The sequence below is a fragment of the Tursiops truncatus genome, chromosome 9, assembly GCF_011762595.2.
Source record: "Tursiops truncatus isolate mTurTru1 chromosome 9, mTurTru1.mat.Y, whole genome shotgun sequence".
NCBI lineage: Eukaryota > Metazoa > Chordata > Mammalia > Artiodactyla > Delphinidae > Tursiops > Tursiops truncatus.
This window is the reverse complement of record NC_047042.1, coordinates 15,007,566-15,025,722: the sequence shown is the minus strand read 5'-3', so window position 1 is coordinate 15,025,722 and position 18,157 is coordinate 15,007,566. Positions and strand designations below refer to the sequence as shown.

At 37.7% G+C, this 18,157-nt stretch overlaps 1 protein-coding gene across 3 annotated transcripts in view; it reads right to left on the bottom strand.

Annotated features, from left to right (window-relative positions):
* Nucleotides 1–18,157, bottom strand: part of PNPLA8 (patatin like domain 8, phospholipase A2) — a 134,148-nt gene that overhangs the window by 30,352 nt on the left and 85,639 nt on the right. For all 3 annotated transcript variants that reach the window (XM_019940638.3, XM_019940637.3, XM_019940641.3), the window contains 2 exons: nt 11,151–11,302; nt 1,749–1,843 (listed from right to left, as the gene is read on the bottom strand). In XM_019940638.3, coding sequence (XP_019796197.1) covers nt 1,749–1,843; nt 11,151–11,302 — 247 coding nt within the window. The remainder of the gene's footprint in view (nt 1–1,748; nt 1,844–11,150; nt 11,303–18,157) is intronic.

Below are 18,157 nucleotides of genomic sequence, written 5' to 3'. Positions count from 1 at the left end.
TGCGCTCTAGAGCCTGTGCGCCACAACTAGAGAGCCTGCACACTGCAGCTACTGAGCCTGCACGCCACAACTAGAGAGAAGCCCGCATGCCACAATGAAGAGCCTACAGGCCGCAACTAAGATCCCATGGGTCGCAACTAAGACCCAACGCAGCCAAAACAAACAAACACTAAATGTGCAAACAAAATTTCTACATTAGAATATACAAAATAGTTAAAAGAAAGGAAAATTATAAGCACTATATTATAAGTTAAGGTGAAAGTAAGCTAGAAGACACAATGGAAAAGATATACTGTGATAAGTGCAGAAACGTACATATTACATAAACAAATACTGTACTCGGTAGATGAATCTCTGGTTTAAAATTCTCTTCATTGAGCACCCACCTACTAACAATGGTGCCAAAGCAAGAAGTTAGCTTGTAGATATGTTTAAAGGTTTAAATTGCTAGGACCATTCCAAAATTTAACAGAAATGGCCAGGGTAACAGCTTCAGGAAAAAATACCAAGAACACTTGCACTGTGAAGGTCTCTCTTAATTTCTATAGTTATATCAATTGGGGATATACATATTATTTTCCTATCCTGAGAGTCACAAGGCATTTTTTAACATGCTAGAAGATCTCAGAAGTCCCTCTGTAAAGAAACCTGCTTTAACTTTCTTTAACCCAACCTTTTCCAAATCTGCTATCATCTTGAGGAATCACTGTTCAGTGGAACATCACAGGAATCACCGATTCCTTATACTTCTGAATTATCCCTACAACTGCTCACATTTAGTTTTCATAATGGAGCATCAATTAACATGCCCTTTGGGAATATGTCATACTTGACACAGATAACGTAGAGAAATCATTTGATTTTGTTGCTGATAGTCTTTAGGTCTACTATTATAATTCCGAAGAATGAGAAAAAATAGAAAAGTCTATGAAGATAAACTAATGTAAAGTGAGAAATTATCAGGCCAAATAGTAAAATGTACAGCAGGGATCTGCAATGCTAACAGTCCTTGAGTGTTACCTGCGAGGTAAGCAATAGCTATAGGTACCCTGAGAAGGCTTCATGTACACCCTGGAGGATGGGGGTGATGCATGGGTGAGAGAGTTGATGTAAGAAACGGAAAAACAAAACAAACAGAAAGCAAAACAAAAATTTATCTGTTGGTGAGTCAGTGAAAACTAGAAAATTATTCAGAAGCTATCATATTCTAAGTTGCCAATTTCTTCTATACAAGCATGAAACTAGAATTTTAAATGTACATCAACTAGCAATATTAAAAAGCTTTTAAAAAACATAGATTCTCACATTTATCCGTTTGCTTTCAAACAACCAGATAAAAAAGGATATAAGAAGCAATTTCCTCACAGAGGGATACCTTTCAAAAGAAAGTAAAATCTTATCCATCCTTAATGTTCTGTTTGTTCAAGCACAATTTGAGCACCTATCACTTTGCTACTTTCCTTCAGGTGACTATACCATAAGGTGATAATTCATAATTTATACTTGTCACTGTGGCTTATTTAAACCGTATTAGAAAAGCACGCTAAAATCTACTTCTGAATATTAACTTATTCCCAATAAACATTTTAAAAAGTTCATTAAGCAAATCAAAGGTCTATTCATCATCAAAACATGAAACTAACATCCATCATTTCAGGAAATGACCAGGATCTTAAACTTGAGTGCTTAATGTTATTTTTCTTAATGCACTGCTGGGATGCACACTTCCACACGATAATAACAATCACCTGTGCTTACACCACAAATGTAATCAAAGAGTTGATGAACTGGCTTCTGAGTAAGTTCAACTAATTTTCGTAGGGTCTGAAGAGCAACCACACCCCTGTAGGAAAAATAAAAGGCAAAAATGAGAATTCTTGTTTTAAGCAAAGTTAAACTATTGAATAAAACAATCTTTGGTTTCCTAGCTTATATGCTAACATGAAAACTAACAATATAAATTATCATCAGTTAAAACTGACAAAGGTTTCTGGATCACTTCTGAAAATCTATATCTAAATAATGGTATTAAAACCTGTGTCATGGTACCACATTTTGAATTTACACTAGTATCTCTTTAAATAAGACAACAAAGATATGGCAACGTAAAATATTTCATCAAACACTCCAACTGTGGAAATTTCTTCAAACTTCCACTCGCCAGTTTTGGGGTGCCACGTACTGGGTTTCTCCACTTAGCAATGTGGTTGGTTACCTGTGCTTCTATACATTTCATGTATTTTACTAGTCATACTTTTAAGCTTTCTTTTATTTATTCATTTTTAAAAACTTTCAACTACCTCAAAACAAGGCTTTGCACTAAGAATGTATGCATTTATGTGCTGACTTTGTTCATTTCTGGACTCTTGCCAAAGGCAGCAAGTAGCTTCATGATGGAATGTGAAAGATGAAACAGCCTAGGAGGTGCAGGAGGTGCTGGAAAATCCTTAATACTGGGGGATATACAGACATAATGAAAAGTTCTAATCCCAATACAAGGTGTGGAGCAGAGAACACAGTATTAGGCACCACAAAATAAAATTTAGAGTCTCAAATTGTGCTTTGATACTACGAGCACAAAGTTACTAGAAAACATTGTCAAGACGTTTTCATAGAAGACGAAAGATACAGATTTTTTTTTTTAATTGCCAGAAGTAATGTGGATTTGAAGAGCGGTCAGAGAAGAAAAGATGGCTTATGAGGACAATACACTGTGAATTCAATGTATTTTTAATGTGAGACATGAAGAATTAAAGGTCATGCTAGATAAAACATATTTAACAGTGTGCCCTCCATTATCTTATGAAAAGGAAATAAAACATGCACATATATATATTCAAACAGAAAAAAATATTTGAAGAAATAAATCAAAATAGTAAAAATAACCTTGGAATTGTGAGCTATGATTGTTTCATTTGGTTTGTTTTTCTTTATATTTTTCTTTTTTTTTTTTTCCTCCCAAGTTTCACTTGTATAAGCCAGAAGGGAACTATTTTAAAATGCAGTATTTATAAATTAATTCAGGACAAATTTAAAAATAAGTATTATTGCTAGGTTGACTCTACATGCTTAACTCTCTACCAGGCTCTCGTAGACAAAAGAAATGTTAAGATATGGGTTCTTTTCTCACGAGCCTTCTTACCTTACTCCTTTCAGTACCAATTTCCCATTCTGGCTGCTTTCTCACAGTCCCCTAAACTGAGGTTTCCCAACAGCAATGCCACTGGCATTTGGGGCCAGGCAATCTTTTGTTGTAGGGACTGTCCTAGGCATTGGAGGATATTTAGCACAACTGTACTCTCCTCACTAAATGTAAGTAGCAATCCCCCAACTGTCACAACTAAAAATGTCTGCAGACAGACAAATATTCTCTAGAGGGCAAAATCACCTCCAGTGGAGAATCACTGATCTAACCCCACCTTCATCCTAACCAGCCTCTAGATTTTCCCAAATATCTTCACTCTAATTTCCTCCCCATATGACTAATAAAACCCCTATTCTATGAAATCAGGTATTACTTATTGATCACAGATCCCTTTTCACTATATAGCTCCCTCACTCTAAACAGACATTTGAATGTTCTTCCATGTTCTTATTTCAGATCTCTTCTCAACTGTTATTTACTCAAAAACTCATAGCCATGATCACTCTTCAGAGAGTAACAGCACTGTTACTCTCTATCCCTTTACTTTGCTTTATACTTCTTCATAGCACCGATTACTACTCAATAATACATTTTTGTTTTTCTAGCTGTTGTCCTTAAGGGAAGAGCACAGATGGCAGGGAACTGGAACACAAGCTAGAAATTTTAGGGGGAAAGGTTCATGAAATGAAGCCAAAGCATCTGACCAACAAATAAGGAACTAGACAAACTAAGACCAAATAGGAAGCATGGATGCATTGCGATTAGTAAGAAGGGAGCCTAATGGTGAAATTATCTCCTTCTGAGCTTGGCATCTGTGAGAAGATGTAGGGAGTCAGGAAGCTACTCCCATAGGCTTCTTTTCTAACACTCACTTTATTACTAGTTGACTGATACATGTGGGTAAGATAAATACAATAAAAGAAAACGAATATTGCAGAACTCTGCCAAGATTTTAAGAGAATCACGGTTGATAAACTGTCCTAAACTACCAAAAATGTCTGAAAAGACCAAACTAAAATATAAATACTAGGTCACATTAAAATCAGAGGAAGGGGATTTGCTCATGGCTCCTCATGGTTACAGATCCAGAAATGTAATTCTCTTCTGATCCAGAAGAAACCTATCTCAGCTGGAGAAATAACTGAGAGTCTGCTCGTTTTAGGACAACAGTATCCGTGTGACTGACAGAGTCTTGGTGCTCTGGCCGGGTATCAGGTCTGTGCCTCTGAGGTGGGAGAGCCGAGTTCAGGACATTGGTCTGCCGGAGACCTCATAGCTCCATGTAATATCAAACGGCAAAAGCTCTCCCAGAGAGCTCCATCTCAATGCTAAGACCCACCTCCATGTAACAACCAGCAAGCTACAGTGCTGGACACCCTATGCCAAACAACTACAAGACAGGAACACAACACCACCCATTAGCAGAGAGGCTGCCTAAAATCATAAAAAGGTCACAGACACCCCAAAACACACCACTGGACGCAGTCCTGCCCAGGAGAAAGACAAGACCCAGACATATCCAGCAGAACACAGGCACCAGTCCCCTCCACCAGTAAGCCTACACAAGCCACTGAACCAACCTTAGCCACCTGGGTGGGGGAAGACACCAAAAACAACGGGAACTACGAACCTGCAGCCTGCGAAAAGGGGACCACAAACGCAGAGAGTTAAGCAAAATGAAAAGACACAGAAACACACAGCAGATGAAGGAGCAAGGTAAAAACCCACCAGACCTAGCAAATGAAGAGGAAATGAGCAGTCTACCTGAAAAAAAAATCAGAGTAATGATAGTAAAGATGATCCAAAATCTTGGAAATAGAATGGAGAAAATACAAGAAACATTTAACAAGGACCTAGAAGAACTAAGGAGCAAACAAACAATGATGAACAACACAATAAATGAAACTAAAAATTCTCTAGAAGGGATCAATAGCAGAATAACTGAGGCAGAAGAACGGATAAGTGACTTGTGGAAATAACTACTACAGACCAGAATAAAGAAAAAAGAATGAAAAGAATAGAGGACAATCTCAGAGACCTCTGGGATAACATTAAATGCACCAACATTCAAATTACAAGGGTCCCAGAAGAAGAAGAGAAAAAGAAAGGGACTGAGAAAATATCTGAAGAGAGTTGAAAACTTCCCTAATATGGGAAAGGAAATAGTCAATCAAGTCCAGGAAGCACAGAGAGTCCCATACAGGATAAATCCAAGGAGAAACATGCCAAGACACATATTAATCAAACTAATAAAAATTAAATACAAAGAAAAAATATTAAAAGCAGCAAGCAAAAAACACCAAATAACATACAAAGGAATCCCGATAAGGTTAACAGCCGACTTTTAGCAGAAATTCTGCAAGCCAGAAGGGAGTGGCAGGACATATTTAAAGCGATTAAAGGGAAAAACCTACAACCAAGATTACTCTACCCAGCAAGGATCTCATTCAGATTTGATGGAGAAATTAAAACCTTTACAGACAAGCAAAAGCTAAGAGAATTCAGCACCACCAAACCAGCTTTACAACACACGCTAAAGAAACTTCTGTAGGCAGGAAACACAAGAGAAGGAAAAGACCTACAATAATAAACCCAAAACAATTAACAAAATGGTAACAGGAACATACATATCGATAATTACCTTAAATGTAAATGGATTAAATGCTCCAACCAAAAGACACAGGCTAGCTGAATGGATACAAAAACAAGACCCATATATATGCTGTCTACAAGAGACCCACTTCAGACCTAGGGACAGATACACACTGAGAGTGAGGGATGGAAAAATATATTCCATGCAAATAGAAATCAAAAGAAAGCTGGAGCAGGAACTCTCCTATCAGACAAAATAGACTTTAAAATAAAGACTATAACAAGAGACAAAGAAGAACACTACATAATGATCAAGGGATCACACCAAGAAGAAGATATAACAATGGTAAGTATTTATGCACCAAACATAGGAGCACCTCAATACAGCCATAAAAGGGGAAATTGACAGTAACACAATCATGGTAGGGGACTTTAACAACCCACTTTCACCAATGGACAGATGGTCCAAAATGAAAATAAATAAGGAAACACAAGCTTTAAATGATACATTAAACAAGATGGACTTAATGGATACTTATAGGACATTCCATCCGAAACAACAGAATACACTTTCTTCTCAAGTGTTCACGGAACATTCTCCAGGAGAGATCATATCTTGGGTCACAAATCGAGCCATGGTAAATTTAGGAAAACTGAAATCATATCAAGTATCTTTTCCGACCACAACGCTATGAGACTAGATATCAACTACAGGAAAAAAATCGTAAAAAATACTAACACATGGAAGCTAAAAAATACACTACTAAATAACCAAGAGATCACTGAAGAAATCAAAGAGGAAATCAAAAATACCTAGAAACAAACGACAATGAAAACACGACGACCCAAAACCTATGGGATGCAGCAAGAGCAGCTCTAAGAGGGAAGTTTATAGCAATACAATCCCACCTCAGGAAACAAGAATCATCTCAAATAAACAACCTAATCTTACACCTTAAACAATTAGAGAAAGAAGAACAAAAAAACCCCAAAGTTAGCAGAGGAAAGAAATTATAAAGATCAGATCAGAAATAAATGAAAATGAAGGAAACAATACCAAAGATCAATAAAACTAAAAGCTAGTTCTTTTAGAAGATGAACAAAATTGATAAAGCATTAGCAAGAGTCATCAAGAAACAAAGGGAGGAGACTCAAATCAATAGAATTAGAAATGAAAGAGGAGAGTAACAATGGACACTACAGAAATACAAAGGATCCTGAGAGATTACTACAAGCAACTATATGCCAATACAACAGACAACCTGGAAGAAATGGACAAATTCTTAGAAAAGCATAACCTTCCAAGACTGAACCAGGAATAGTAAATATAAACAGGCCCTGAAATTGAGACTGTGATTAAAAATCTTCCAACAAACAAAAGATCAGGACCAGATGGCTTCACAGGCGAATTCTATCAAACATTTAGAGAAGAGCTAACACCTATCCTTCTCAAACTCTTCCAAAATATAGCAGAGGGAAGAACACTCCCAAACTCATTCAACGAGGCCACCATCACACTGATACCAAAAGCAGACAAAGATGTCAGAAAGAAAGAAAACTACAGGGCAATATCACTGATGAACATAGATGCAAAAATCCTCAACAAACAACTAGCAAACAGAATCCAGCAGCAAGCACATTAAAGGGATCATACACCATGATCAAGTGGGGTTTATCCCAGAAATGCAAGGATTCTTCAATATACACAAATCAATCAATGTGATAAACTATATTAACAAACTGAAGAAGAAAAAACATATGGTCATCTCAATAGATGCAGAAAAAGCTTTTGACAAAACTCAACATCCATTTATGATAAAAACCCTCCAGAAAGTAGGCATAGAGGGAACTTACCTCAACATAATAAAGACCATATATGACAAACCCACAGCCAACACCGTTCTCAATGGTGAAAAACTGAAACCATTTCCTCTAAGATCAGAAACAAGACAAGGTTGTCCACTCTCACCACTATTATTCAACATAGTTTTGGAAGTTTTAGACACAGCAATCAGGGAAGAAAAAGAAATAAAAGGAATACAAATTGGAAAAGAAGAAGTAAAGCTGTCACTGTTTGCAGATGACATGATACTATACATAGAGAATCCTAAAGATGCTACCAGAAAACTACTAGAGCTATTCAACAAATTGGGTAAAGTAGCAGGATACAAAATTAATGCACAGAAATCTCTTGCATTCCTACACACTAATGACGAAAAATCTGACAGAAATTAAGGAAACACTCCCATTTACCACTGCAACAAAAAGAATAAAATACCTAGGAATAAACCTACCTAAAGAGACAAAAGACCTGTACGCAGAAAACTATAAGACACTGATGAAAAAATTAAAGATAATACCAACAGATGGAGAGATATACCATGTCCTTGGATTGGAAGAATCAACATTGTGAAAATGACTCTACTACCCAAAGCAATGTACAGATTCAATGCAATCCCTATCAAACTACCACTGGCATTTTCCACAGAACTAGAACAAAAAATTTCACAGTTTGTATGGAAACAAAAACGACCCCAAAGAGCCAAAGCAATATTGAGAAAGAAAAACGGAGCTGGAGGAATCAGGCTCCTGGACTTCAGACTATACTACAAAGCTACAGTAATCATGACAGTATGGTACTCGCACAAAAACAGAAATATAGATCAATGGAACAGGATAGAAAGCCCAGAGATAAACCCACCATAAAAATATGGTCACTTTACTTTTGATAAAGGAGACAAGAATACATAATGGAGAAAAGACAGCCTCTTCAATAAGTGGTGCTGGGAAAACTGGACAGCTACACGTAAAAGAATGAAATTAGAACACTCCCTAATACCATACACAAAAATAAACTCAAAATGGATTAAAGACCTAAATGTAAGGCCAGACACTATCAAACTCTTAGAGAAAAACATAGGCAGAACACTCTATGACATAAATCACAGCAAGATCCTTTTTGACCCACCTCCTAGAGAAATGGAAATAAAAACAAAAATAAACAAATGGGACCTAATGAAACTTAAAAGCTTTTGCACAGAAAAGGAAACCATAAACGAGGAAAAGACAACCCTCAGTATGGGAGAAAATATTTGCAAATGAAGCAACTGACAAAGGATTAAAATTTACAAGCAGCTCATGCAGCTCAATATCAAAATAACAAAAAACCCAATCCAAAGATGGGCAGAAGACCTAAATTGACATTTCTCCAAAGAAGATATACAGATTGCCAACAAACACATGAAAGGATGCTCAACATCACTAATCATTAGAGAACTGCAAATCCAACCTATAATGAGGTATCACCGCACACCAGTCAGAATGGCCATCATCAAAAACTCTACAAACAATAAATGCTGGAGAGGTTGTGGAGGAAAGGGAACCCTCTGGCACTGTTGGTGGGAATGTAAGTAGATACAGCCACTATGGAGAACAGTACTGAGGTTCCTTGACAAACTATAAATAGAACTACCATATGACCCAGCAATCCCACTACTGGGCATATACCCTGAGAAAACCATAATTCAAAGAGTCATATACCACAATGTTCATTACAGCACTACTTACAATAGCCAGGACATGGAAGCAACCTAAGGGCCCATCAACAGATGAATGGATAAAGAAGATGTGGCACATATGTATAATGGAATATTACTCAGCCATAAAAAGAAACGAAATTGAGTTATTTGTAGTGAGGTTGATGGACCTAGAGTCTGTCATACAGAATGAAATAAGTCAGAAAGAGAAAAACAAATACCATATACTAACACATATATATGGAATCTACAAAAAGAGAAAAAGGTTCTGAAGAACCTAGGGGCAGGACGGGAATAAAAACGCAGCCGTAAATAATGGACTTGAGGACACAGGGAGGGGGAAGTGTAAGCTGGGATGAAGTGAGAGAGTGGCATGGACATATATACACTACCACATGTAAAACAGACAGCTAGTGGGAAGCAGCCGCATAGCACAGGGAGATCAGCTTGGTGCTTTGTGACCACCTAGACGGGTGGGATAGGGAGGGTGGCCGGGAGACACAAGAGGGTGGAGATATGGGGATGTATGTATATTTTTAGCTGATTCACTGTTATACAGCAGAAGCTAACACACCATTGTAAAGCAATTATACTCCAATAAAGGTGTTAAGAAAAAAAAAAATCAAAGGAAATTCAGGTATATGTTCAAAATAAGTTCTTAGATTTATAAATTAGTAAATTAAGAAAAATGATTTCATGTTTTATTTCAAAAATTTGACTTTATAATGATATAAATACACTGAATCAGCTTAAAAAATTCCTACAACTGAACTAGATGTATATATTTTTTTGAAGTGTAATTGCCTATGACATTGTGTTAATTTCATGTGTACAACATATGGATTCAACATTTGTATGCATTGCAAAATGATCAGTCCAATAAGCCTATTAACCATCTATCACTATAAGTCATAAAATTTTTTTCCTGTCATGACAACATTCAAGATTTACTTTTTTAAGCAACTTTCAAATTTGCAATACAATATTACTGACTATAGTCCCTATGCTGTACATTACATCTGCATAACTTACTTATTTTATAACTGGAAACTTGTACCTTTTGACCCCCTTCCCCATTCTGCCCACCCTCCAATCCCCCTTCCAACTGAAAACCACCAATCTGCTCTCTGTATCTTTGAGTTTTGTCTTGTTTTGTTTGCTTTGTTTCTTAGATTCTACATATGAGTGAAATCATATGGTATTTGTCTTTCCCTGTCTGACTTACTTCACTTGGCACAGTAACCTCAAGTTCCACGCATGCTGTTGCAAATGGCAAGATTTCATTCTTTTTTATAGCTGAGTATTATTCCTGTGTGTGTAGTACCTATATGTGTGTGTGTATACTTAGCCCTCACATATTCTTTATCCATGCATCCATCAGTGGACACACATTGTTTCTATATCTCAGTTATTGTAAATAATGCTGCAATACACTAGAGGTACATATATCTTTTCAAATAGTGTTTTGTTTTCTCTGGATAAATACCCAGAAGTGAAATGGTTGGATAATATGGTAGTTCTATTTTTAATATTTAGAATCTATAGTTTTAAAAAATCATTTTTTCTAACAGACTCACAAACATACAGAACAGTCTTGCAGTTGCCAAGGGGGAGGGGGCTGGGGGAGGATGGAGTGGGAGGTTGGGGTTGGCAGATGTAAGCTATTATATATAAAATGGATAAACAACAAGGTCCTACTGTATAGCACAGAGAACTATATTCAATATCTTTGATAAACCATAATGGAAAAGAATATATAAAAAAAGAATATGTGTATAACTGAATCACTTTGCTCTTCAACAGAAATTAACGCAACATTGCAAATCAAGTATACTTCGATAAAAAAAAATTTTTTTAAATCATTTTTCTAGCCTTACCTTGTTCCTCCACCATCAATTGTGAGAATCCGGATTCCTCTTCCTTTCACTGGATCCACGTAGCCAATTAAGGCCAAAATTTCTCTAACTGCAGCCTGAAGAGTTTCATCCTTAACTTGTCTCAATCGTAGTAAATATGGAATAATTTTTTCCTATATTGAGAGAAAAAATATTTTGTTGCTTTTGTCAAATCAAGAGTGAAGATGTAAGATTATTTTTAAGCAACACATACAGATCATCACAGGATAATATCTTTATGATCTCAGAACAGGCAAAGATTTCTTAAATAGGACACGAAGTGCTAACCATAAAGGAAAATATTTATAAACTGGACTATATTAAAATTAAGAATATCTACTCATCGGGACTTCCCTGGCAATCCAGTGGTTAAGACTCCGCGCTTCCACTGCAGGGGGCATGGGTTCCATCACTAGTCAGGGAACCAAGATACCACATGCTGTGCAATGCGGCCAGGAAGAAAAAAAAAAGGATATCTACTTGTCAAAAATGATTAGAAAGAGTGAAAAGGTAACCTACAGCCTGGGAGAATATATTTATCAGACATGTATATGTATATATATATATATATATATATATATATGTGTGTGTGTAATATATACATGTTACAATACATATAAAAAGACTTACATCCATAATACATAAAGAAATTCAACAAATCAGTAAGAAAAAGCTGGTCAACCCAATAGAAAAACGAGCAAGACCTGGAATAGGCACTTCATGAGGGCAGTATACAAAAGGCCAGTAAACACTGGAAAGTTGCTGAACTGCATAGTTACCAGAGAAATACAAATGAAAGCCACAATTTAACATCATTAAACATCTAACAAAATGGCTAAAATAAAAAAATAATGATATAAAACATTGGAGAGGAAATAACACAACCAAGAGGCTCATACAGTTCTGGTGAAAGTATCAACTGGTATAAGCACTTTGTAAAAACATTTGGCAGTATGCACTAAAGGTGAGAATAGGCATACTCTATAACCAGGACTACTATTCCTTGGTATATATCCCAAAGAAATGAAGACTTAGGTTTTCCAAAAGATACATTTGAGAAGCACTATTCCTAAATATTCCCAAACTGGAAACTATCCAAATGCCCATCAGTAGTAAAATGGATAAATACATTGCACTATATTCATACAATAGAACACATAACAATGAGAATGAATGTTCCTTAACTACACCCATCAATATAGAAGGTTCTCACAAACATCATGTTGAGTGGGGGGAAAAAATAAGACATAAAAGAGCACATGTCGTATTGTTCCATTTATATAACACACAGGAAGAGGTACAACTAACGTACACTGCCAGAAAATTGGTCAATCTTTTTAAAGTTAATGACTGGAAGGGGGCATAAAGGGGTTTTTGGAGTGCTTTGGGTAACATTCTGTTTCCCAGTTGGGTGGTTGTTATACAGATGTGTTCAATTTTTGAAAATTCATGGAGCTGTATACTTATAGTATGTATATTTTCTTTTCTTTCAAATTTTTATTTATTTTATTTTGGCTGTGTTGGGTCTTCATTGCTGCACAAGGGTTTTTCTCTGGTTGCAGCGAGCAGGGGCTACTTTTCATTGCGGTGCGTGGGCTTCTCATTGCTATGGCTTCTCTTGTTGTGGAGTGCGGACTTTAGGCGTGCGGGCTTCAGTAGTTGTGGCACGTGGGGTCAGTAGTCGTGGCTCGCGGGCTCTAGAGCGCAGGCTCAGTAGTTGTGGCACACGGGCTTAGTTGCTCTGCAGCATGTGGGATCTACCTGGACCAGGGCTCGAAACCATGTCCCCTGCATTGGCAGGCGATTCTTAACCACTGCGCCACCAGGGAAGCCCTATATTTTCTACATATAATGTTTTTTAAAAAATTTTAAAAGAAACATGAATCAGCTTGAAGGGACTCCTACTAGTCAAAGTTAAGACAAATTCAGCATTTAGAAAAAAGGGAGGTGGGGAAAGATTACAGAAACACAATTTATGAAAAACTATGAGGGCATAATGATAATAAAAAGAAAAAAAGAAAAAAAAATGCCAAAAATTCATCTCACCGTTGAGGCGGGTTTTAAAGCAACTCTTGAAGTTGGAGGCGTGGGAAGATGCAGAGTTTGCATCTCCCCACAACTAGAGCACCTGCCGGACACTGGTGGGGGAATCCAACACCCAGGGAGATGGGAAGAACCCCCAAGCAAACAAGGAGGATGTGGAGGGACTGAGGCGGGAAGAGAAGTGGAGGCCAGGGCAGGCACCCTCAGGGGTGCCTGAGAGGGGGGAGGGGTTCCCACGCCTGGAGGGACCCTCGGGGCCTTGGATCAGGGTGGAGCAAGCCCAGCGTTTCTCCTGCCCAAATGGCTGGGGAAGTCTGCCCTCAGAGGTCCTACGCCCTCAGTGGTCCCCTCCGGGCCGGGTTGATCCTGGGGGCACAGGAGGGAGGCCGGGAAAGAACCGGAGAGGCAGGCAGGACGGGCCCTCCAGGACCAGAGGAGAGGGAAAGGAGCAGAGGGTGTTTGCCCCGTCCACTCAAGCTCAGGAAGCCTGCTGGGCTCCCAGGTGGGTCCTTCGCCCTCTGAGACCACAGGCGGGAGGCACACCTAAGCCCCTTCTGTTCTGTTGAGCTTAAGCTCCCCCTATGTCCCCCCACCCCGGGCCTTTTCCAGCCCTGTGGGTCTTAAACATAGGTCTCACACACCGCCCAAACCTCGCCCTTGCTTAGGCCCCGCCCTCCACAGCCAAGGCCTTTTCCACCTTTTTACCTCCTCTTTTCTTTCATCTATAGTTTTATTTTTATATTTTTTCTAACATAGCTGTTAGTTTCCTAGTCTAATATTATTGTTTACTTTGTTACTGTTCACCCCTTTTTTTTTTTTGCCACCCCGCGCGGCTTGCGGGATCTTGGCTTACGAGCCGGGGGTCAGGGCGAAGCTCTTGTGGTGGGAGCTCTGAGTCCGAACCACTGCACTAAGAACCTCAGACCCCAGGGAATATTCATCGGCGTGAGGTCTCCAAGAGGTCCTCATCTCAGCACCAAGACACAGCTCTACCTTACAGCCTATAAACTCCAGTGCTGCAAGTCTCAGGCCAAACAACCAGTAAGACAGGAACACAATCCCACTTGTACAAAAAATGAAAAGAAAAAAAACGAGACGGCAAAAAACTATGTTACAGATGAAGAAGGTAAAAACCTAGAAGACCAAATAAATGAAGAGGAAATAGGCAATCTACCTGAAAAAGAATTCAGATAATGACAGTAAAGATGATCCAGAATCTCAGAAATAGAATGGAGGCACAGACTGAGAAAATAAAAGAAATGTTTAAGAAAGATCTAGCAGAACTAAAGAACAAACAAACAGAGATGAACAGCACAATAATTGAAATGAAAAATACACTAGAGGAAATCAATAACGGAGGCAGAAAAACGAATAAGTGAGCTGGAAGACAAAATGGTGGAAATAACTGTCAAGGAGCAGAATAAAGAAAAAAGAATGAAAAGAACTGAAGACAATCTCAGAGACCTCTGGGACAACACTAAATGCACCAACATTCGAATTATAGGGGTCCCAGAACAACAGAAAAAGAAAGGGTCTGACACAATATTTGAAGAGATTATACCGGAAAACTTCCCTAACATGGGAAAGGAAATAGTCCAGGAAGCACAGAGGGTCCCATACAGGATAAACCCTAGGAGAAACACACCAAGACACATATTAATCAAACTAGCAAAAATCAAATTCAAAGGAAAAATATTAAAAGCATCAAAGGAAAAACAAAAAACAACATACAAAGGAATCCCCATAAGGTTATCAGCTGATTTTTCACCAGAAACTCTGCAGGCCAGAAGAGTGTCAGGATATATTTAAAGTGATGAAGAAGAAAAACCTATAACCAAGATTATTCTACCCAGCAAGGATCTCATTCAGATTCAACGGGGAAATCAAAAGCTTTTCAGACAAGCAAAAGCTAAGAGAATTCAGAATTCCACCAAACCAGCTTTACAACAAATGCTAAAGAAACTTATCTAGTCAGGATACACAAGAGAAGAAAAAGACCCACAAAAACAAACCCAAAACAATTAAGAAAATGGTAATAGGAACATATATATCAATAATAACTTTGAGTGTACACAGATTAAATTCCCCAACCAAAAGACACAGAGTGGCTAAATGGATAAAAAAACAAGACCCATATATATACTGTCTACAAGAGACCCACTTCAGACCTAGGGACACACACAGACTGAAAGTGAAGGGATGGAAAAAGACATTCCACATAAATGTAAATCAAAAGAAAGCTGGAGTAGCGATACTTGTACCAGGTAAAACAGACTTTAAAATAAAGACTGTTACAAGAAATAAGGAAGGACACTACATAATGATCAAGAGATCAATCCAAGAAGATATAACAATTATAAATGTTCATTCACCCAACAGGGGAGCACCTCAATACATAAGGCAAATGATAACAACCATGAAAGGGAAAACTGACAGCAACACAATAATAGTAGGGGACTTTAAGATCCCACTAACACCAATGGACAGATCATCCAAACAGAAAATAAGGAAACAGAGCTTTAAATGACACAATAGACCAGACAGATTTAATTGATATTTATAGAACATTCCACCCAGAAGTGGCAGAATACACTTTTTTCTCAAGTGCACACAGAACATTCTCCAGGATAGATTACATCTTAGGTCACAAATCAAGCCTTGGAAAATTTAAGAAAACTGAAATCATATCAAGCATCTTTTCTGACCACAATGCTATGAGACTGGAAATCAATTACAGGAAAAAAAACTGTAAAAAACACAAATACATGGAGGCTAAACACTGCGATATTAAATAACTAAGAGATCACTGAAGAAATCAAAGAAGACATAAAAAAATACATAGAAACAAATGATAATGAAAACACAACAACCCAAAACCTATGGGACGCAGCAAAACAGTTCTAAGAGGGAAGGTTATAGCAATGCAATCTCACCTTAAGAAACAAGAAGAATCTCAAATAAACAATCTAACCCTACACCTAAAGCACGTAGAGAAAGAAGAACAAAGAAAACCCAAAGTCAGTAGAATGAAAGAAATCATAAAGATCAGAGCAGAAATAAATGAAATAGAAATGAAGAAAACAATAGCAAAGATCAATAAAACGAAGAGCTGGTTCTTTGAGAAGATAAACAAAATTGATAACCCCTTAGCCAGACTCATCAAGAAAAAGGGAGAGGATGCAAATGAATAGAATTAGACATGAAAAAGGAGAAATCGCAACTGGCACCACAGAAATACAAAGGATTATAAGAGACTACTACAAACAACTATATGCCAATAAAATGGACAACCACAAAGAAATGGATAAATTCTTGGAAAGGTACAATTTTCCAAGACTGAATCAGGAAGAATTAGAAAATATTAACAGACCTGTCACAAGTAATGAAACTGAAACTGTAATTAAAAATTTTCCAACAGGGACTTCCCTGGTAGCGCAGTGGTTAAGAATCCGCCTGCCAATGCAGGGGACACAGGCCTGGCCCGGGAAGATCCCGCATGCTGCGGAGCAACTAAGCCCGTGCGCCACAAATACTGAAGCCTGCTCGCCTAGAGCCCATGAGCCACAACTACTAAAGCCCGTGCCTAGAACCTGTGCTCCACAACAAGAGAAGCCACTGCAACGAGGAGCCTGCACATTGCAAGAAAGAGTAGCCCCCGCTCGCTGCAACCAGAGAAAGCCCGAGCACAGCAACGAAGACCCAACACAGCCAAAAATAAATAAATAAATAGATTAATTAATTAAAAAAGAAATCTTCCAACAAACAGAAGTCCGGGACTAGATGGCTTCACAGGTGAATTCTATAAAACATTTACAGAAGAGCTAACACCCATACTTCTCAAACTCTTCCAAAACATTGCACAGGGAGGAATACTCCCAAATTCATTCTACAAAGCCACCAACACCCTGATACCAAAACCAGACAAAGATACTACCAAAAAAAGAAAATTATAGCCCAATATCACTTATGAACATAGATGCAAAAATCCTCAACAAAATACTAGCAAACAGAATCCAACAACATATTAAAAGGATAACACCTCATGATCAAGTGGATTTATCCCAGGGATACAAGGGTTCTTCAATATACACAAATCAATCAACGTGATACACCATATTAACAAATTAAGGAATAAAAACCATATGATCATCTCAATAGATGCAGAAAAAGCTTTTGACAAAATTCAACATCCATTTATGATAAAAACTCCCCAGAAAATGGGCACAGAGGGAACCTACCTGAACATAATAAAGGCCATATATAGCAAACCCACAGCAAAATCACACTCAATGGTGAAAAACTGAAACCATTTCCACTAAGATCAGGAATGAGACAAGAGTGTCCTCTCTCACCACTCTTATTCAACATAGTTTTGGAAGCCCTAGCCATGGAAATCAAAGAAGACAAAGAAATAAAAGGAATACAAACTGGAAAAGAAGTAAAACTGTCACTGTTTGCAGATGACATGATACTATACCATAGAAAATCCTAAAGATGCCGTCAGAAAACTACTAGAACTAAGCAATGAATTTGGTAAGGTTGCAGGATAATGCACAGAAATCTACGGCATTCCTATACACTAACAATGAAAAATCAGAAAGAGAAGTTAAGGAAACAACCCCATTTACCATTGCAACCAAAAGAATAAAATACCTAGGAATAAACCTACCTAAGGAGACAAAAGACGTGTACTCAGAAAAGTATAAAACACTGATGAAAGAAATTAAAGATGACATAAACAGATGGAGAACTATACCATGTTCTTGGATTGGAAGAATCAACATTGCGAAAATGACTATACTACCCAAAGCAATATACAGATTCAATGCAATCCCTATCAAACTTCCAATGGCATTCTTCACATAATTAGAACAAAATATTTTACAATTCGTATGGAAACACAAAAGACCCGATTAACCAATCTTGAGAAAGAAAAACAGAGCTGG